The sequence below is a fragment of the Trematomus bernacchii genome, unplaced genomic scaffold, assembly GCF_902827165.1.
Source record: "Trematomus bernacchii unplaced genomic scaffold, fTreBer1.1, whole genome shotgun sequence".
Classification (NCBI taxonomy): domain Eukaryota; kingdom Metazoa; phylum Chordata; class Actinopteri; order Perciformes; family Nototheniidae; genus Trematomus; species Trematomus bernacchii.
Window position 1 is genome coordinate 1,576,412 of NW_022987910.1, and position 22,650 is coordinate 1,599,061.

General features: G+C 38.7%; 1 protein-coding gene and 2 non-coding genes across 4 annotated transcripts; all 3 read left to right on the forward strand.

The window, feature by feature from the left end:
- Positions 1–4,709: 4,709 nt before the first annotated feature.
- On the forward strand, positions 4,710–21,909 carry LOC117470343 (P2Y purinoceptor 3). Of its 2 annotated transcripts, none has more exons than XM_034115085.1 (4): positions 4,710–4,780; positions 4,943–5,022; positions 17,964–18,400; positions 19,055–21,909. In XM_034115085.1, exons 3-4 carry the CDS (start codon positions 17,973–17,975, stop codon positions 19,725–19,727), a joined length of 1,101 nt encoding a protein of 366 aa, XP_033970976.1. In that variant the 5' UTR covers positions 4,710–4,780; positions 4,943–5,022; positions 17,964–17,972; the 3' UTR covers positions 19,728–21,909. The 2 variants fall into 2 exon arrangements, with proteins under 2 accessions (XP_033970976.1, XP_033970975.1); XM_034115084.1 differs by having other exon boundaries at positions 4,727–4,780; positions 4,904–5,022.
- trnaa-agc lies at positions 10,386–10,458 on the forward strand. Its single transcript has one exon. It is a non-coding gene; the product is annotated as a tRNA-Ala (tRNA).
- trnaa-agc lies at positions 13,966–14,038 on the forward strand. The gene has a single exon. It is a non-coding gene; the product is annotated as a tRNA-Ala (tRNA).
- Positions 21,910–22,650: the final 741 nt, after the last annotated feature.

The following is a 22,650-nucleotide window of genomic DNA, read 5'->3' on the forward strand; positions in this document are numbered from 1 at the left end:
TTAAAGGTCTGCGTTGCAATAGCAGAAGCAGAAATCATTATTTCCTTTGTGGCTGAAAAAGCCAGAACACTCACCCTTTCACTTCTCTCTCCATCCATCAGCAGACATCCGTCCAGGATGTGCAACTCCAACCACTCTTACAGATAACACTGAACACACACTGACATACACCTCCTTTATGCACAAAGCCCCACCAAACACACACATTCAGTACAGTCTCATATCTTTAATGTTTACAGAAACTGATCACTGGTTTGAAGATTAGGTCAGTTTTTAACAAAGTGAGGAAATATGCATATTTGTCTTCAAGAAATGTTTAACCTTTGTCATTACTAAGACATTTTTACTATTTATTACTTACTTCCTCTTACTCCAGACTATATTTCGGCTAAAAAATCTACCACTTCTTCTACGACTAAATCCACTGTAGGGATGGAATCAATTCAACATTTGTTAACCACTTCTCAAAACCATTTTAGCTTTTAGCAGCAAATATGAAAACAGGGTTGTTCTATTGCTTCTATATTACATTTCCTAGAAAATTTGTTATTTCTTCTTTCAAAAGTCTCAGGTTTCTCAATGCATGTGTAAAAGTGTATTTAACATGGTTCATTTAAATAAAATACAGTACGTACACAAATTTGAGTTTAGGAAGGTTTAAAAATTAACAACTAAAAAGCGAATTACATTTTTATGAAATGTCAGGATGTAGTTGAGACGTCGAGTGTTAATGATAATGATCGCATTGGCCATAGAGGTTCATTACTGAGTAACTAAAGACTTAATTCATCTGCTGGGATCCTGCAGGCCAGCTCCCGTTGAGCTTCATTTGAAATAATGTTTAGAGTATATTTTGTCGATTTGTGTGTCAAAGCATTCAATATTGACAATAGCCTGTCAACAGCATACTGTAAACACAGTACGCACCCTTTAATTCAGGACAGGAAAACATAATCTGAATGAATAACAGTCATTTTACCATAAGTATATATTGTACAGCCTTTTAAAGCATGTTTGCCTCGTGTACTTGTTTTCCCCCTACGATCTGCAATAATAGGAAGGAAGACAGTTTCACATACTGCCAAACAACACTGTGTTATAATAACTGAAAGGTTCTGAAACTTCAAATTTATTTATTTATGTTCCCTCCAGGTTTACCATTTTTTATTTGTCAAGGTTGATCTGAAATGTGAACTTGTTGAAGGTAGACTTGTTAGAAGTATATATACTACTGTACTGTCAGTGCAGGGGGGTGTGGCTGCCACAAACAAGCTACACACAGCTCTTAAAGCAGACAACAGGCAAATCATAACATCCTGCTGAAGATGACCCTCTCAAACCGCACTGGGCTTACCGTGCATGTACGTATAATCACACACAATTAGTTTTGCCATGAGACAGTTGTTTTAGGGATTTAAAGTTGAAGAAACAGCGATAGACAACCTGGAAAAACCAGATGCAGGTTGTAAAAACATTCCATCTCTGAGGGCATTTAAAGAATTGTACTACTAGGGTGTGAAAACATCCAGCAGAAAGTGTAAAAATAGGGACTCAAAACTATTTAGCTCAAGTGGTGCACACCCTCTCAACAAAATATGTTTCCAGCTAAAGTATTTTGTTTGGAAACCGGTCATGGCAGTCGTAAAGGGCAATCTAAAGATGAGCAGCGCAAACATATTTGTTCAGAAGGAGAGAGAAGGCTTTATAAATCCCCCAGGTTTTCATTCAGGTATGCATTGCAAGTTCAAATACCCACATGCACAAACAGGACATAATAAACATTAGGCATGAAATACACACATTGATAAACACTACTTTTGGATTTCGGCGCCTAGAACCAGTTGAGGGTTCTGTGCCTTTCCTAATTTAACCTTGCCAATGTCATCTACAGGTCTAGACATAGATATATATATATATATATGTTTTGGTCCATGTGAGGACTTGAACCAGTGATCATCTGGTGGTCACAATGCCCGCTACAGCCTGCACCTTGTGGTGTTATGCAATCAAAACCGTTGGAGGTGAATCATGCAGGAAGAATGCAGAGATGCGTCTTAAACAGAACTCAGAAAGTTATGTAACGTGCATTTATTAAATGCACCAGAATCATTCAAATACATTTTTCCATGACACTGAAGTCCCACTAAATACATGGCTGTTGCTAAAAAGGATCGGTATGACTTGTGCACTCTGTCACAGCTGCCCCTTCAAGCTTTCTCTAGCAGTGCTATAGCAGAACAGCTGAAGGGCGGAGGCTTGAAATGACTTGTGTTCGGATCAGAGAGGCTCCTATGATCTTTGACAATCATTACGAAATTTGCTGATTAAGCTTTGAGCAACTTGTTTCAGAAAAATAAATGAACTTCACTTCCCTGTATGCACATGTCTCTGTTTCAACATGAAGAACACGCTCATTCAGAAGAAAAGAGCTCTGCTGGGTGACTGTTTAGAAATGCAATCATCTAAGTGCTTCACTAGTATCACTACATATTCATTTTCTCTGTCAGTGGCAGAAAAAGGAAGCAGATTGATTGATAGATTTGTCCCCCTTCTCATCTTATCCTGGTCTTTCATGCTTTACGTTCTAACATTTAACCTTAAAATAATTCTTTATCCATATTTTAATCCTTTAACTTTTTCAGTTAAGGGTCCCTATTAAGGGATTTTGAGCAGCAAACATTTTTTTCCTTTTACAAAGCAACCATGTTTGCGCTGTTATGTCAGTGTGTGGTCTATGGTAATGGTAGCCAATTTTCTAGCCAAGTGTTTACTCTTTCTGTGATAAACACATAATCAGTCATGTTTTTCTATTTTTACAGCATTGGCTCACTCCAGTGAACACTTACAAAAATTAACAAAAAACGTTACTGTTTTGCTCTCACACAAGCACACACTATTAACTGAGTTGGGAAATGTTGGATGCTCTAAGAAAACACTTGATTCAAGACACGTAACACTTTGTTTTTTATACTTATTTCTATAAAGGAAAGTCCACAGTATTAACATGCTGTTCATGCTTCAATTCTCCAGGAGTGGATTTGACAGCTGGAGGAACACAAGCCTGTTCAAATTAATCTTTCACACGCAATAAGTTATACATTAAATATAAGGGAGTGGCTCGAAAACAATATGAGAACACATAGTTCTCCATCTGATCTGACAAGTTTGTTGATAAGAAATTATTAAATCATGAAGGGCAGATTAATTGTGAGTGTCAGTCAGGCCAGCACACATTTATTTTTAGAAGGCAAACTGAGCAAGTAGATATGAGGTCAAACATGTGTTCGTGACTCAACAACCACAACACTGAAGTCAAAAGCAAACCGTATACAACAATACATATTTTAGTTAAACAACACAGACATGGGTAAACAGTGGTTTCCTTCTGACCTCAGTCACAACATTTCCAGATGTGATTCAAAACACAACCATTACCTCAGAAATAATCTTGTTTGCCCGCTGTTCTACCTGTATATTCTGATATTTCCAAATAACTGAACATGCATACTCAAAAGTTAAGTGAAAACACTCATTAATATTTACACTTTACACTGTCAACACAGTCTCTTTATGGATGTCACATGGCTTTATGATGCTTACAAGAGGCTAGCAGGTAGATAAAGTTGTGCTGTTGCTTCCTAAATGTGTGTTGTGGCTATTTCCTTATCATATAATACACATAGACTGCCTATACATTATAAAGATAGCACGCAAATACTCTGATGGAACCCGGATGCTGTGCAGGAAACAGCAGTCAAAAAGTAGTGCAATAAAAGTCTCATAGATAAGACACTGTGAGAAGTGAAAACCAGTTCTGTTACTCTCAGTGAAAGTTGCCAATGGTTAATGTCAACGGCAGAAAGCATAAGGGTTTACATGAACACTGTGGCATTTGCAGGCAGAGAGTGACATTTTACTAATGACATCAATACATACTTAAATTCTTACCTCAGCAACATTAAAGTGCCAGACAACAAAGGCTGTCAGTATGCCATCTCTCTGTCTGTTTTGAGTGGCTGTTAGCTGTGACTTAAATGGTTGTCTACAATCCTGATGGTCATTGGTTCGAATCCTGGCCCCTGCAGTCAATATGTCAAAGTGTTCCATTGAACCACAAATTGCTGCCGTAGACATGTTCAACAGTGTGGCTGATCTCTATGTGAGTCGCTTTGACTAAAAGTGTACGTTAAAAGAAATGTCTATCATGTTCATTTTTAAAAATTATATTCAAAGTTTGACCCAGCTGGCCACTTGTCAAAAGAAAAGAACATTGTTTTCATTATATTATATGTCTTTATTGAATAAAACCATGCATAACAAATAACAATACATTCATCTCAAAAAGAGAAGTGATGCTATTTGCGAGATTATAGTTGAAAGCTCATTTCCATCTGCAGTCCCAGGGCAAGTGCACACATAACAATCATTAAACAATTTGCTAGTGCCTATCACACTAACAATTAAAACAGAAGAAACTACAGAAAATATAAATAGGCCTACTAGTATATTTATCAATATAAATATAATTTTACAATTCATTTCAACTAACATAAAAATATTGGCCAGACTGGTTGTCCAAAATCCAGTTCCTAGTCTTCATTCACTTTTTAACAGCATAAAGGCTCACACACACTTCCTATCATGTCCCTTTGCTTGGGCAAGTGGTGCAAGACTCTTTGCGCGTGCGTAGTCATGTTCTAGCGCGCGCTGTTATGCGGTACTGGAGCAGTAGTGTGTGAAGGAGAGCGTGCAGCAACAGAACAGAGACACTTCACAACAGGTAGAGCCGGAGACAGAGAAACTGCGTGCTTTAAACACACTTCTACTTTTCTTTTTCTTAAGTTTTCCCTTATCAGCCTCGCGTGTGTTCATATAGTGATTTAAACACACTTGTTTTTCACAGCGTTTTCCCTCCACGCTGAACCGGTCTTTGTTTTTACAGAGGAGAGCAGCAGGACGAGTCTCGTACCATGTCGCCAACTTGTTGATGCTGCCAATTCATTTTTACTGCCGTCATTCAGGGTAAGTTGTATTATTTTACAGTTAATTGCGTTTTTCCAACTAAAGGAATGGTACATAACTAGCTTGGGCATGTGAGTCAAACACATGATAACATTGTATTCTCATTAGGACCGGTGGTGTTAAGTTAAGAACTGTACTTAAGAACAATGTTGAGATACTTGTGCTTTACTTTAGCAGAGGTGGGAAGTAACTAAGTACATTTACTCAAGTAGGCTACTGTACTTAAGTACAATTTTGAGATACTTGTACTTTACTTTGTATGCTACTTTGTACTTCTACTCCACTACAATTCAGAAGTAAATTGTGTACTTTTACTCCAATACATATGTTCAGTTACTTTACAGTTTCTGATTAATGATGTGAAATACAATCAACACTTAAATAAGATTTCAGTTACACCTGAAGTAAATGCACAAGCTACCCTGCTGCAGCATACAAAGTAATTAAAACTAGCTGCACCTTTACCAGCTTTGATAACACTTTAATGATCAATAATTATAATAAAAACATATAACATATATTATTCTGAAATGGACCAATCTGCAGAATGAGTACTTTTACTTTTCTAAAATTTGTATTGCAGGACTTTTATTTGTAACAGAGTATTCCTACACTCAGTTACTTTTACTCAAGTACAACATCTGAGTATTTCTCCCACCTCTGTACTTTAGCATTTAAATGTCATGTTACTTTGTACTTCTATTCCACTACAATTCAGAAGTAAAAACTCCTTTAGTTACTTTGCATATATAGATGAATGATAAACAATAGGATCAACACTTAAAAAAAACGTTAGACACACCTGGATTCAATTCACAATTAGTTGACATTAGTCACCTTTACCAGCTTGATAAACACATCCAAACATTAATAATTATAACTAAAACATATTATTCTGAAATGTGACAATCTGCATAATGATTACTTTTACTTTTAAATTCAGCGGTCTCTCCTCAAGCTTTCTTAATGTGCCCAGAGGTGTTCCTCAAGGTTCGGTCTTGGGACCGACCCTTTTTACTATTTATATAAATGATGTGGGTCAAAGTATTGATGCCTCTGTACATCTATATGCAGATGATACTGTTGTGTACTGTTGTGCTAGCACTGTTGCCCTTGCATTTGAACGTCTGCAGTCTGCTTTTGACACTTTTCAGTCACATCTGTTCCACCTTAGGTTGGTGTTAAATTCAGATAAGACAAAAGTCATGTTGTTTTCCAATAAGAAAAGGTTACCAACTGTTCTTCCCTGCATCATGTCTGCACAGCATAACCCCATTGAAGCTGTTAACACCTACAGATACTTAGGCATTACTATAGATGAAAATCTCTGCTTCAAACCACATATTGACAATCTCTTAAGGAAATTGAAATTAAAACTAGGATTATTTTTTAGAAATAAGGCCTGCTTCTCCACAAGTGCGAGGAAACGGCTTGTAGCTGCCACATTTTTGCCGCTCTTGGACTACGGGGATGTTGTGTACATGAACGCCTCAGCTCACTCCCTTCATCTGCTGGACGCTGTCTACCATGGGGCTCTGAGGTTCATAACCAACTGTAAACCCCTCACACACCATTGCACGCTGTACTCTTTAGTCAACTGGACATCATTATCAATGCGCAGATCACTGCACTGGTACAAACTCATCTATACCGCTATGCTTGGACTGCTGCCCCTCTACATATCCACTTACATATCACACAAACAGTACAGCTATAGCCTACTATCTCAAAATGACATCACTCTGTCCGTCCCCTCAGTACGCACGGTGCTTGGGAAAAAAGCCATATCATACTCTGCCCCCTCGACCTGGAACACACTTCAGCAGGAACTTAAGCTGACCAGTTTGATACCCATCACAGATTTTAAACTAATTTTAAAAAAGCTGGAGAAATCATCTGTGGGTGTTTGCACCTGCTATATCTGACTACTGTATATGGATTTCAATGACTACTTTTTTTACGATGTTGTATTTTAGTGTTGCCTCTGTGTTTAGTGTCCTGTCTGTCTGTAACTTTGTGTGGTAGTGTTACCACTGACAGGTCTCTCTTGAAAATGAAACCTTGTGTCTCAATGAGATTTTACACCTGTATAAATAAAGGCTAAATAAAAAAGGACTGTTACTTGTAGCAGAGTATTCCTACACTTTGGTATTTCTAATTTTACTTAAGTACAATATATGAGTACTTCTTCCACCGCTGATTGGGCCACAGTGTGGCTGTTTTGCTAAATGCCAATCATATCATACCCGCTTTTTATGGTATTTGAGCGCAAGTTGTATTCTCAGTACATTTTATAGTTTTGATATTAAATTGAATCATTCCTTAGTGTATTAAAGTCGTAGCCCTGCTACATCCACCGGATGTTATTGAAATAGACACTGAAAGGACTGAATCAGATCCTACTACTAAAATAACTCTGGCGAATATATCTGTAATGGTTTTGAGCCTTGATAAGAGCTTGCCTCTGGTGCTGACTTCAGGGTTGTTGCATCCTTGTGTTTTTCTCCTGTTCTTGGAAATCATAGAAGCAGAACCACAGTGCCTTCAGGCAAGGCACTTACCCAGAGCAAGATGCACAGCGGGGAGCCTCAGGGTAGCAAGGTGTTTCCTGTGCTCAGACTAGGTGTGAATACTTGTGACAGCATCTATGTGAACTGTGCAGAAGACATAGTGTGCAAAACCATCACAATACAAACTGAGCCCCAAGTCTTAAACCGCAAAAATTAGGCTGTAAAAATCCTGGGAAACTTTTACTGTTCCCATGGATTTGGTGTGGAATTTCTCAGCTTGAGAAAACACTTTATTTGTTGACATTGTTAAGGAATAATTCTTCTAGATATCTAACCTTTTGCTCTGTGACATTTTATGATCTACTCTGACGTCTGTTATCTCCTTTTAAGGAAAGGCCTTGGTGCCATATGTGTTGTTGTCACCAGTTTGTGACCGGTCAACTTGTCTGGCACGAATGGTAATTGTTGTGGGAACGCTGAGGCGCTTCTGTATCGGTGTTTGTGGACTCTAAGATGTGAAATCTTTGAGGCCATGAGTGTCGGGAGCAGGTGGCTCAGTGTTCCCAGCTGTTTAGTCTACTCCTTCAGAGATGTTGATTACTCTCTGTGAACTCTAGCATAGAGAGAGGCTCTTCAGAATTGACGTGGCAACTCTACCGTGAAGTCAGAACCTCTGACTCTTTGACTTGTGATGTGAATCCTCCGGCCGATACTCTGAATAAACCCATCAGTGTTTGACATCGAAAGCTCCAACTCTCACCGTGTCTCCTTCCTGAGTCGGTGACTCCCAATGCATTGCTACACAGAAGTTTCCCCCACAGACATCATATAAAACATTTAAAGAATTGTTTGAAGAAGTTCATATTAATAGTTCTTAACTTTATATTTGTCAGACTTTTTGTATTACGTTGAATTGGAGTGTCATACAGTGAAGGATACATGCTTTATATAATAGAATTGGTACTAGAAGAATGAAGAACAACAGGCCTCCAGTTATGCATTTGCCTTGTTCCTAGTCATTGTCTCTGTAACGGATCTTCCAACCTTCATAAATAGATGTATTTACTGAATACAGCAACTATGTATGATTGTTATCACGGCAAGCAGTGTGTCTGCAGAGCAACCTTCCGTCTTGAGATCTGTATCAACTTTCTGAGACTATCCAGGAAAGTGTTTCACGACAGTTGGCTGACATCAATATATTAATGCAACTGGAGATTAAGTTTATACTTTACTGAGAACATACAGAGACAGGACAAACAATCCTTATGGGACACTATAAAGCAGGCTGGGGAGGTGAGAAATATATAGCTCTCTGCGAAAATGCTCCCATTCGCTCTTTCAGATGAGATTTTCTCGATCACTTTAGTAAATTGTGTCGGAAATGGGTGAAAAATAGTCAACACAGTTCCCAAAGGCAAAGGTAATGTCTCAAATGCTGTGATTTGTTAAACCAGCAATCTAAAAACATGTAAACATGCAGTTAACTATCACAGCAACACAGGAAATACCTCATAAGTCGAAATTGGTCTATTTTCCCTTCAACGCTTGAAAAGTGATTTGTTTCCAGTCATTTTCTTTCATATGGATATTACATATGATTATTTATTTCAGTTCTACACGCATATATATTTGCTTTCCTTAAATTATAACATACATCATCTCTGCTTCTGAAGACACCAGTGGAAAAATAGCGATGTGATATATTTGCAACAAGATCATATGACAAGTTTATGACACAAGCTTCTGTCTATGTTTGTAGCAGGATATATAATTAAACCTAACCCCAGTAAAAACCTGTCACATGTCACAGAAGTAATAACCGGGAATCATTCGGATGGGCTGTCAGACTTGGCACACTCGCATGAGACTTTGGCATGGTCACTGTGATTTTAGAAAAGATTCCTTTCTGCTGGCACCGGTCAGCTTTCTGTCTGTGTTTGGTTTGTCCTTTTGGGAACAGAATAATGAAACACTGGTCAAAGACATCAGGCTGGACAGAGAGGTGATAGAGGGGAAGAGGGATCCAAACTTGTTTACAGGACAAAGTTAAGTGCACAGTATTATCTTCCAGAGTAAATAGTCGCATGCTCTCAGCCAACCATCCAAAACATGCCAGCCAAATGTCTCCTTAAAATGTGTAATTTAATGAAAATGGACCAACATAAATCTGACTTCTCTGGTCTGAGTAGGATTCAGAGGATTTCTCTTATAGTCCGTCTTAATTGTGATCCATAAAGATAAGAGCTACATTTGAAAAGGATACTGTATAATTCCCCGAGATTTAGAGATGCATTAGGAGAATCAGTCAGTGAAGACATGTCTTTTTTCTTTTTCTCCTGTCTTAATGCTTTAGTGACTGTGCTCTAAGCAGAGCTGCATTCCCATCTGCGCCACAGACCCATGACAACAGGGCACAGGGTAACTACTGTTTGACACTCTGTTAGGGTTTAGGAAGGGTTTATGCCTGACTACAGGTGTGTATCAAGCTGTTAAGGCTACTTGCAGCAGGTTGTATTTGAAAAAAACATGTTTTTCTATCACCATTCAAAGGAACCAATAGCAAGTCCCATTCAAGAGCCACCTCATGACTAGAGTAAAGGTCAAGCTTTTTTATGCAGATCTTTGAACACTTCTTCATTTGTTCAGCAATTCATATACATCTGTTGTTGTGCTCATTAATGGCACACATAATTTAATATTTAGAGATTTGTTTAAGGTATTAAGAGTAAGGTCAGTGTCCACAGTGCAGAGTGAGGGGGGAGTGTCAGTGACGGTAACATTACCCCCTGTGGGTGTGTACCGCTAACTGATATGTGATTTGCAGTCTGTTTTTAAAGATTGCTTCACACAGGGGAATTAGCTCAAATGGTAGAGCGCTCGCTTAGCATGCGAGAAGTAGCGGGATCGATGCCCGCATTCTCCAATGAGATTTTTGACTTTCTAAAGATTACAAGATGCATTGTAAATTCAGAGTGTGTTGTCTTTGCCCATGATATCAAATGATGAGAGCATTTACAGCTTCTACCTCAGACACGTATAAATGCTTAGTAGTAGAGCTTCACTTACAGAACTCCTCATTATTTATATCAATATATATGGAATTGATGTTTAATGATAAGTAGGAGACAAAGTGAGGTGATGCAAATGTAGAGGTTGTTGAACATCTAGTCTTAGAAGCTCCCTGTGTCCTGTGGGTTTAGGATGCTTGGCATGTCCTCCGTTCGAGTTCACTACTTCCTCATTTCTGATCTACTGTTTACGGTCTATTAGAGACATCAAATATAACCCTGATTATCCGGCTAAAATGTTATTTTGTTTTCTTCTTTCATTCATTAATAATGGGCGACAACAAAGGGGCTGTTTTTACGAAGCTTTGAATCCAATTGAGATTTCGGTATTTCTCATGCAGCTGTAGTTATCTATATACAATCTCTATTATGCTGTTATTGCTCTTATATTGCAACACATGTTTTTAAAGTAACTGGGATGCTAGCTAGCTATGTAGGTAGATGACACCTTGAATCTTAATCCAACAAACAAATTGTGGATTGCTTCCTTCACCGGGGAAAACAGCTATTTGTGGGAGCACCCCCAGACCAATATAAACTCCCGAACAAATCTGACCCGTGGGGACGATCAGAAGTCTGGAACCAGGCTAACAGAATTACCTCTGTGCCGATTGCACATTAATTCAGCAGGACGGATATTAGCAAAACAAAATGACTCCCCATCACCATAACCAGAAACCAGCTAACCTGAACACAGTCAGGCGGAAAGAAGTGACACAAAAGGACCATTTAGTCGAGATGATTACGCTATAAGGAAGCTAATGGCTGCAGTGCTCTATGCCCTACTGTCCTGTCTCTGACTTGTTTCATCAGAGCTGCATTCACTTCCCCTCTGTGTCTCACTAACCAACCTGAACTGCCGTCAGTCAGTCTTTACACGTCTGATGAAATCATAATTCCAAATTCTTAAAGCGACGAGCATCAACACGTTTGTCTACAAGTCACGACAAATGATTACCAGCAGAGTGCTCGGTATCATCATCATCATCTGAAGCCTTGTGTATGATCCGTGTCGCTATGGAAGGCACTCCTGTCATTCTGTACTTTTACAATTAACTGTGTTTTGGTTTGGTTCTGCCAGATAGGGATTTACTACTTGATTAATGTGCACAGCTTTCTGTCTAGTCATGTTACAAAGTCCATATTTGTACTTAAAACTCCTGCACTTCTTCTGTGGAAATCAAACCGTCAGGAGAAACACATACTTTCTCAGGAAAATCCAAATGTTTGTGCTGCTTGGTATGTTACAGATAGTCTGTGCTCTCTCTTGTTTATTACAACCCTTGACTTATTTCATTTGGGTCTCACGCAACAACCAGTTATTTTATAGTACTCGCGTGTGTGTGTGTCTGTTGAACACCAGCCTTTCCCATCATCCATGTGTGTATTTCTGGTGCAGTTGATTGGTCTAAATGTCTCCTGTGCATTGGTCACAGTGCTTGGGGATAGATGTTGTATTAGCCTGCAGCATATTAGTTTAGATAATTAGTAAAGTGTTTTTTCCCCCCTACAAATTAAGACAAAGGGTTGTGACATCTTCAGCATGCAATTTTGTGTGTTTGTCCATTACAGCTGCATCTATCTCTTTCAGGAAAATGAAATAAGGGTTGTTGTTTATCTTGGTAAAGAGGACGTGTGTGTGTGTGTGTGTGTGTGTGTGTGTGTGTGTGTGTGTGTGTGTGTGTGTGTGTGTGTGTGTGTGTGTGTGTGTGTGTGTGTGTGTGTGTGTGTGTGTGTGTGTGTGGTGTGTGTGTGTGTGTGTGTGTGTGTGTGTGTGTGTGTGTGTGTGTGTGTGTGTGTGTGTGTGTGTGTGTGTGTGTGTGTGTGTGTGTGTGTGTGTGTGTGTGTGTGTGTGTGTGTGTGTGTGTGTGTGTGTGTGTGTGTGTGTGTGTGTGTGTGTGTGTGTGTGTGTGATTTCTGTGTGTGTGATATTTCTGTGTGTGTCTGCAGTCTGTAACACAGATTTCTTCCATGTCTTTCTGATCTCAGTTTTTAAATTCATTACACTAAAAGCAAGCATGAATTATAACAAAATAATTTCAAATTGACTTCATGTATAATGATTACTTTAAGTGCTCAAATAATTAAATTAATTATTGGTTTCAAATCTCAACTGTGAGCAATAGCTGTACATTAGCAGATTTACATCTGTTCATTTCTTATCTTTTGATTTTGATTTCGTTCACTAGAGTGGCAACTAATGATTATTTTCATTTCAATCAGAACAATGGACTCTACATTTGCATTTATCGCTGTTTTATCCAACATCATATGTAGCGCGGTTGTTGTGCAATCTTCATTACCACTGTCTGCTACAAATCATTGCATGTAAACTATATATTTAAAATGTTTACACTATCACAAAACATCAGAGGTGGGAGAAGTACTCAGATCTTGTACTTGAGTAAAAGTAGAATCACCAGAGTGTGGGAATACAAGTAAAAGTCCTGCAATCAAAATGTTACTCAAGTTAAATTACAAAAGTAATAGGATCAAGTATACTTTAAGTGCCAAATGTAAAAGTACTCATTCTGCAGATTGGTCCATTTCAGAATAATATATGTTATATGTTTTGATTATAATGATTGATCATTAAAGTGTTATCAAAGCTGGTAAAGGTGCAGCTAGTTTTAATGCAGCAGGGTAGCTTGTGAATTTACTCCAGGTGGAACTGAGATCTTATTTAAGTGTTGATTATATTTCACATCATTAATCAGAAGCTGTAAAGTAACTAAACATATTCAATAAATGTAGTGGAGTAAAAGTACACAATTTACTTCTGAATTGTATTGGAGTAGAAGTACAAAGTAGCATAAAATGGAAATACTCCAGTAAAGTACAAGTATCTCAAAATTGTACTTAAGTACAGTACTTGAGTAAATGTACCTACTTAGTTATTTCCCACCTCTGCAAAACATAATCTTGCGACACACAAGTATATAGAAATGTTCTTTGGCCCTACTCTTAGTTCCTAACTGTGTCAGCGTGTTGTTTCCTGTTGGGAATTGAGCTTGGATTAATCAGAGCTTGACACAGTTTCAGTTGACTCATGTTACCTTAACCAAGGTTCAAAAGTCCTGATGATACCAAATCCACATACCGAATAATCATTCAAACGTTAGACTTGATGTTCACTACCCTGCTTAGGTTATGTGAGGTTGTGAATCTTCAATTTGTCCTGAGTTGCTGTCACATTCTTGCTATGGTGCTTTAAATATAATCTTACGTCACCTTAAGCTTGCCTGAGGGCAGAGAGTTTTCAGCAGTGTGCAGAGTGAGGGGGGGGGGAGTGTCGGGCCTGTGGGTGTGTACCGCTAACTGATATGCGATTTGCAGTCTGTTTTTAAAGATTGTTTCACACAGGGGAATTAGCTCAAATGGTAGAGCGCTCGCTTAGCATGCGAGAAGTAGCGGGATCGATGCCCGCATTCTCCAATGAGATTTTTGTCTCTACATGTTTCAAGAGCAAAAGGATTTCTAAAGATTACAAGATGCATTGTAAATTCAGAGTGTGTTGTCTTTGCCCATGATATCAAATGATAGCTGTTGCCAGGCAGTGTTGGTAACCTTTAATCTGCTCATTGTTTCATTTACACTCATGAGAGCATTTACAGCTTCTACCTCAGATACGTATATGAATGCTTAGTAGTAGAGCTCCACTTACAGAAGTCCTCATTATTTATATTGATATATACATCGAATGTATGTTTAATGATAAATATGGTATCATTAAAAGCTCAGATGGGATTTTCATCTCAAGGTAGTTTAACTGTAACAGCGTTCAGAATTCTTGTTACAGAAGCAGAAAACAGGTCTTTATTTCCACATAAAAGGTTTAAGGAGAAGAGTTACGGACAAGTTCTCAGGAAAAATCCCTGCCAAGAATACTACGACTTTATGGGCAGTGAAAACTGAGTCATAGAGAAAACTCAGATGACTGCCTCACACCCATAATGACAGTCAAATGAATTCCTGCGAAAGGGTCGGTGAGCAATGTCTTAATTACTGTTAGTGTCGTGATGCAGTCAACATGTGGCTCAAAATGACTTCATTACACACATAACTTTCATTTTTATTTCATGGGAAATCTCTAAAAGCAACAACCTGTTCACCAAAAACCTTTGTGTCATTTATTATTTGTCAATCTTTGATTTATTTTTAGAATAGCACATCACTATGTAAAAAAAAACACTAAATTAACTTTGTGAAATGAGTAGTTGGGATTTCCAAAGGAATCTTTTCCCTGTGGGTTTGTCTTTCAGGCTGTCCTTTTAATGTGTTTATCTATTATGCCGCTATTAAATTGATGTAAATGCCGATTAGGAAATGGATACGGCCTGGAGGGAAGCTGTAAGCAAACACTTCACATAGAAGCCCACACACACACACACACACACACACACACACACACACATACACACGCACACACACACACACACACACACACACACACACACACACACACACACACACACACACACACACACACACACAATCCTGGGAGTATCACCTGAGGCACACCTGCAAATTGAATACATGACCACATCAAACACATACTCTGTCATAAAAGCTGCACACAAACAACACATTGCTGTTATTAAGTGTCAAAGGAACATTCTGGGGTGTATCTGTTTGGGGTGAACATTTTCTTTTAACCCCATAAGGGATCATCTGTTAGGCTTATCAACTGCATCCATTTAAATCATTTTGGCATAGACAGTATTTTAAACTGAGTTTTGAATGACATTGCACCACATTGCTTTTATAAAACATATTAAACTGATAAGTACGGTGGACATTATAAAGTTGACCAACTGTCACTGGAAAGGTTTTATTGGATTCATTTAACAATGTGACCCCTCGATTCCTTCCCATATTACTGCAGATTTACTGTAAACTACTCAGCTAACTTAGTCATTTCAAGTATACTGACAAAACACTTACAATTATAAAGCACATTTACTCTGCTATCTATAACTTTATAATCCCCGAAAGTCAACAAGCGCTCCATTCCTAGCTGTGTGCGTCCCTTTTTAGTGTCCCTGTTGCCATAGCTTTGAGCTTCGTGCAGCGTTTTGTTTATGCAGCGCTTTTAGTAAACTCCCTGGATTTCTTCTGCACGTTAGTGAATGTTTTCTAAACGCTGTGCATGTGTTGTCAAGTTGTTGTAGGTGTTTCTCTATTTGCATGTGTTTTGGCACATTTCAGTTTTTTTTATTTGCATCATTTTTTTAAACTGCATCGCGTTTCTCCTAATGGAAGTGTTTTGAGCCGCGGTAGCGCGTTTGCAGTCACCGTAGATAAGGTATAAGGCGTTTTACCTTTCTGCTTAGTGCTTCTCCCTAATTAATATCTTCCTTCAGTGATCTATGATAGATGTCCTGATGATGTGCAGATATCATTATTGGAATTAGAGTTGTGTTTCATTTGGCAGATCCCAGCACTTATTCCTTGCTTTGATCTGTTGATCAATCTTCTGCTTGCTAGGGCTTGTAGGATCCACATTGCGTGTTGTCTTTCTTGTATTGTCGGTAACTTAAAGGTATTACTAAGTGGAGCAGACCTGCCAGTGACCTTTTCTTTGGCACAGTAAATAATACTGAGAACCACATAGTGACACAACCTCACAAACAGGAGGAGAAGCGAGAGTGTGGATTGCCGTTTCAATATCAAAGTCAGACAAAGAAGTGTTCACCTCTCCTCATCCCTGGAGGTACAGTTAGGCATAATTACTCAAATGCATTTTTGACCGAGTTTGATTGATGGAGTTAAGTGCTTTGTTTTCAGAAAGCTTAAAGATTGTATTGACTTTATTGACGTTGCTGGTCTTTAAGATAGCAAGACCATTTTTCCTCAAGGCCTTTCTTTAGACAGGCTAGCAAACAAATCAAAAACTCTGAATTCAGAAATGAGTCATCAGAAGATAAAGCCTCTCGAAGTGCACTTTCCAAACCTTTTGATTCCTCTTTGCCTGCTCGAAATGTTTAATGTTCTGCTCTCTCTCACTCCTCCTCTCCTTCAATCACTCTACCTGGGATTATAAAATAATGCGTCACTGACTGTTCATGCGCCCACACAGAGAGTTCACTAAAAACACAGACTTACATTTATGAGAGGACATGTTTTGATGTGACGTACTGTGAGTCGCAGTCTTAACAAGTCTATTGAATAGGAAGTGGTTTAAGCCAATCACTGATTCGCCCACATGCTGCCAAGAAGTAAACTGATGTGATTAATGTTGGTTGGGGGCAGTAATTCACATTGTTTATTAATCCGGCAGCATGTTCAGACAGTGTGTGTTGTGAGTGGGAGAGCAGACAGTCTGCAGTGGTTTTCATTTCAAAACATCTAGCTGTCCAGCTTCCACTTGTTATAGAATGATAGAAGGATTACATTACCATAATATAATGAGCTGGCTGGCTGGGACATTTTTCTTTTTTTGGTGTGGTTTTTCTATTGATTTAGCAAGTGGTTCGACTATAGTGACCACCTTGTTACAACTTGAAACAGTGGAAAGTAATTGAGTACTCAAAAACAGTAAGGAGTAGCCTCACATTACATTTGTTTACCTATTTCTGTGCAAATAAATGACAGGATAACTGCTGTATTAGTTTTCAATATTAAGATTTTACTTTGAAAACATAAATGACCTTTTATACTAATTTAGATTACTTAATGATTTGATTGCTTCTTTATCATTTAAGTACAATAATGAGTATACGACCAGAGTTGATAGGGTTCAAGAAGATGTTGATGACATAAATCAAACACATATTGATCTATTGTGCCCTCTGGTGGTGAGTTTATCTCTTGTTACTAATACAAAAATATATATATTACTTTTCAATGTAAACACGGCATGTAGAATACATAGATAGTATCTATGTATTCTACATGTATTCTACATTCTACATTCTATATGTATCTATTAGATACATATATACAGTGTCGACCTTTGTGGGTTCTATTTAGTTTTTTAACCTCAGTTTAAAGGCCTTACCTTAAATACCATCTTGCTTCAGCTAGATGTGTTATGATCATTAATTGAAGACCCATAAATGTTTCGAATGCATAAGAAGAGATTTAAATAAATAAGCCAGAAGAGGTTTATTGTCAGGGTTTCAAAGGAATGAGGATAGATGGGGCGGGGGATGTCTGCCAGGTGATGCATTTCATCGCTCACAGTAACAATGTTTATCTGTATTGTTATTGTAAATAAACGAATATAACTAAAATGTATCCTTCAAGTGAAATCAGTCTTAAAAAAAACTGGCGTACTATAGTGAGTGCTCTAACTAATTTAGCAAATATGCTACTACTAACTAAAACAACTAACCCACTCCTCATGTCTCTCCTGCAGGATGTGAAGATGCCACATCCTGTCTACTCATTCCCGACAGAAGCTCTGATCTCCCAAACCTTCCCTACGGATGGGTTCTCCTCCAGCGAATGGCCGACAGAGCCGTACGCAGCGGGCGACTTCCTCCCCAGCCTGAGCAACATCAGCAGAGCCAGCATCCTCCGCTGCACCTACAAGGAGGACTTCAAACGCATCTTACTCCCCGCCGTGTACTCTTTAGTCTTCGTGCTGGGACTTCCTCTCAATGCTGTTGTCATACTGAAGATATGGAGGACACGTCCCAATCTGTCCAAAAACAACATCTACATGGTCAACTTGGCCATAGCCGACTTCCTGTATGTGATGTCACTTCCCTTGCTGATCTACAACTACGCCAGTCACGACTACTGGCCATTTGGGGAGTTTGCGTGTAAAATGGTCAGGTTTCAGTTCTACAGGTGAGATACTTTACTTATTAAAGAGTGGCTATCTCTGTATGCAGTTTTGTGTTCATATTTGCTTTCAATTGAAATTAAAAAACTTAAAAAGAAAAATGAAGCTTTAAAGGTCCCCTATTATACTGTTTTTCATCAATATATAATAGGTCTCAGATATATATACATGTCTCTGAAGTGTTTGGCTCCAAATACCCAAGATGCATTGCAGCATCCCATAATCCCCTCTGTTTTAGCCCTGTTTCAGAAGAACTGATTCTGTCTGTTACTTTAGATGAAAATAAGGAGCCACTCCCCACGCCCCTCTGAGAGATATTTGGTTTAAAAGAACACAATGGTGCTCTAGGAGGAGATTCAGGTGATAAGGTGGGGGGTGGGGGGGTTACCTTGGTTGGTGATTGGCTAATGGTTACACAAGCCAAAAGAATCATTATGACATCATGAAGTGGCCAAAATCAGCTCCTTTTCAGACAGGTTTTTATATAAATGGATCAGGACAAAAAGAGAGAGAATCTTTTTTCCTGAAACTTTCAGAATCTCTTTACACAGAGGGGACACATGTTTATGAATAAAATACATGAAAAAGTGGATTTTGCATAATAGGTGACCTTTAAAAATATTTAACCTAACTGTTTTTCCCCTTTATACCTTTTCTAGTAATCTGCATGGCAGCATCCTCTTCCTCACCTGCATCAGTGTGCAGCGCTATGTGGGCATCTGCCATCCAATGGCGATGTGGCAAAAGCAGGGCGGTCGCAGGCTGGCATGGGGTATCTGTGGAGGAGTCTGGCTGGTGGTCACCGTCCTGTGCGCTCCGACGTTTCACTTCGCCGCCACGGGGATCCAGAGGAACCGCACGGTGTGTTATGATCTGAGCACGCCGAAGAACTCGCTGGCCTACTATCCGTACGGCATGGCTCTGACCTGCCTCGGCTTCCTGTTGCCCTTCATGGGTGTGATGGTGTGCTACTTTCGCATGGCCCAGGTCCTCTGCCGCCCGGTGTCCTACCAAGGGGTTTCCAGGGCGACCGGGGAGAAGCGGGACAAGGCGGTGAAGATGATCATCATGGTGGCGACAGTGTTCTGCATCAGCTTCCTGCCGTTTCACCTCACAAAGACCATGTACCTGGTGGTGCGTACCCTGCCCGCGGCGCCCTGCAACACTAGAAACTTGTTCTCCATCATCTATAAAAGCACCCGGCCGTTTGCCAGCATTAACAGCTTTCTGGACCCTATTCTGTTTTACTTCACTCAGCCGCGCTATCGCCAGAGCACCAGAAGGTTTATGCGCAAAGTCACCTCCCTCAGAGACAAGGGCACCAGCGTGTGAGACCGCGATAAAGCCTTCCTGCTATTCACCTGTGGTGGATCCTGTGAGGATGTAAAGTGGTACATGTATTGGTTGCTGGGTTTCCTTGTGCATGTTCTGAAGCAAGACCTTATGTGATTTTAAAAACTACTCACTGCAACAAAGAATCGTACCATCCTCAGAGGGTTGAAAATATTAAGATGCACTGGCATTTCGATAAGACTTTTGAAATGAAGGTTGAAATCTTGTTATATGAGAAAGAAACAAACTGAGAAAAGTAAAGAGAAATTACCAGACCTGAAATTAAAAATCCATATTCTCTTCTTACCTATAAAACCTTGAATTGGCATTGACCACCATAGTGTATTTCAATGAGGAATTTGGGCATTTAGGGCACTTATTACTAATATCCCAATTATGTCTTAAGTTAATTAATATTGTCACATTCTGCATTTTCATTATCTGTGAAATGTTACTCTCTTTCTTTATTGTGTTTTGTAAGTACTATTTTTGTTACAAACTGTGAACTGCAGTATAAAATATATAGATATAATAATATTGCTCTTACGTGAAAAGATGAGGAGTGTCTTCCACTTGAGCAAGCCGAAAAGATGATTTTGAAAAATGTGTTATTGTTTTTGGATAAAATCCACTCAGACACAAAGCCATGTAAAATGCTCAAAGCATATGTTTATATATGACTGCATGGTAGAATTGCATGAAGCACTTGTGTGAGGAAATGTTCATAGCGAATTACACTTTCTAATGAAGGTTTCTCCTGTGCTTTCCCTAAAAGACTTGTTTTTCCCTCTTTTCACCACTGGATGTTGTGTGAACCACAGTGCTGTAATCACACTGCAGTTAAATGCTCTGTTCTTTCTCAAAATGGTAAGGTCATTAACATGTTTTCCAGTAAGGATACATTCTTAGTCACTACATCCTGAGATAAACTGATGCCAACACAACTTTATTATCCAGCTCATACCACAGTACAACAGGACATCAGTCTAGAGTGTTCTCCATGTGTGCTTAAAATGATCGAGTGAAAAAGGAAAATGTGAGTTGTGCCAATGTTAAAACATTTAGGAGTTGTTATCAGATGCATTAGATGCTACTTTAAGGGTAGGGTCTAAACGTGGGCTAAACCCTGCAGATTTCAACTTCCTGTTAGTGTGTGAAACCTTCCCATGAAATTTGTATTTATTTTCCAAGAAATTGCCTCTGCAGTTAAACATTTGGTATAAAAGGAAAATAGACATTTAACAAAAGGAACTGTGCTCTTAACGAGGTTCTCTACAGTGCATGTGAATTGTTTGTACAGATTTGATAGTTGGAGTTATACCAAGTTACTGAGATGTGAGCGTTCATGAAATGAACATAAATGCACATTTTGTCTTTGGTTGTAACTGCATTTTGCTGTAGCTTAATGTTGATTTAATTTAATTCCAAGTTTCTAGTTTTATCTTGCACTGACTTGTTTTTCTGATTACTTTTGCAGGAGTATTTTTTAACCCAAATCTTGCATCAAACTCTCTCAGACCTGAGATCAGAAGCTCATCTCACTCTCTGATTTGACAATTTGATTTTGAAGTTGAATGAAATTACTAAAGAAATCCTAAAAGTGCCAACAACTTATGAACTGTAAAATATATAATTTTGGCAGCTTTACTTCTTAAACACTGCAGCAACTGTTTAAGTTTTGCACCCATGGGGGGAAGAAATGTTGTGTATATTGTTTAATGTGAACATGTTATTTCCATGACCCAAAATATGAGATCATCTACCTAAATAAGAGCTTCATAATTATGTGTGTATGTGTGCAGTATGCATATTGAGTAATATAGTATACTGTATGTTACGCTCATGGCTACAGCATTAAGTGAATGCACAGGTCTTGTTGTTTATGTGTCTGTTTGGATGAATATTTTCGAAGTCTAATGTTTTTTCTGCATCAGTCTGAAATATGTGTGTGTCAAAATATTTGTGTCAGACAGTATTATTTAGAATACATTTTTTTTTGTTCGTAATACCGTACCACAGTATCAGGAATAGATTTTATTTTTGTTAAATAGATATAATTATGTTGAGGAACAAGTATAAATTGTGTTTTTATGTCTATTAGTTTTCTTACTACCATGCATCCCCTTGAGTTGCTTGTGTAAATGGATGTTGTCATAATGGAATTAAAAAAAGTCACACAGCATAACACAAATGCCTTGTACTACTTCCTCCAGATAAAAGTGTTTTTTATATTGTCCTTTTCACACTCAACATGAACTGTGACACTCCTCTGTAAAGCTCTATTGTACCCGAAAGTACAATCATTAACTTTGTACATATACATCTAATAGGTTGATATTAAAAGATAATTGTTTTGGTTGCTCTTCTTACTTCTCACATCGTCCTGGACGGAAACCTGAAGCTTTCCTGACACAAGTCAAATTTCTAATTTTACAGTTTAACACAATTTCACCTTGCAACATGACAGTTACAGATTTCCTTAGAAGATATTGAGAAACAAAGCATATCCCAAAACCTGAATGAGAGCATCCAAGCTGAAAAAATGCAACATCAATTGTTGAATATGCAGTGGAAAGTAATATGATGCAGTTTTACAACACGATTAATTGGTTAAAGTGTTTAGAGATGATCTACCCCAGTGACCTGACAGGTCCCAGGTCAGCCTGTGGAGGGCGCTGCAGTAAGCTCTACTCCTCTGAGGGAATGTAACACAGAATTCCTCTCTGGAACAAAAGGACCTGTTAACCAGACAGCCACATGGGAAGCACCACAGAGGCTTTATTGTGCATGACTGCAAACTTTTTCTTTGTTTTTCTACCCCCCCTCCAATGCTGACACTCTTATTCACCAACAACATCATAACACATCATGGACTTTTAACTTGCAGAACTAGCTGGCTTTCTCTAAGAACCTTTACTTCAAC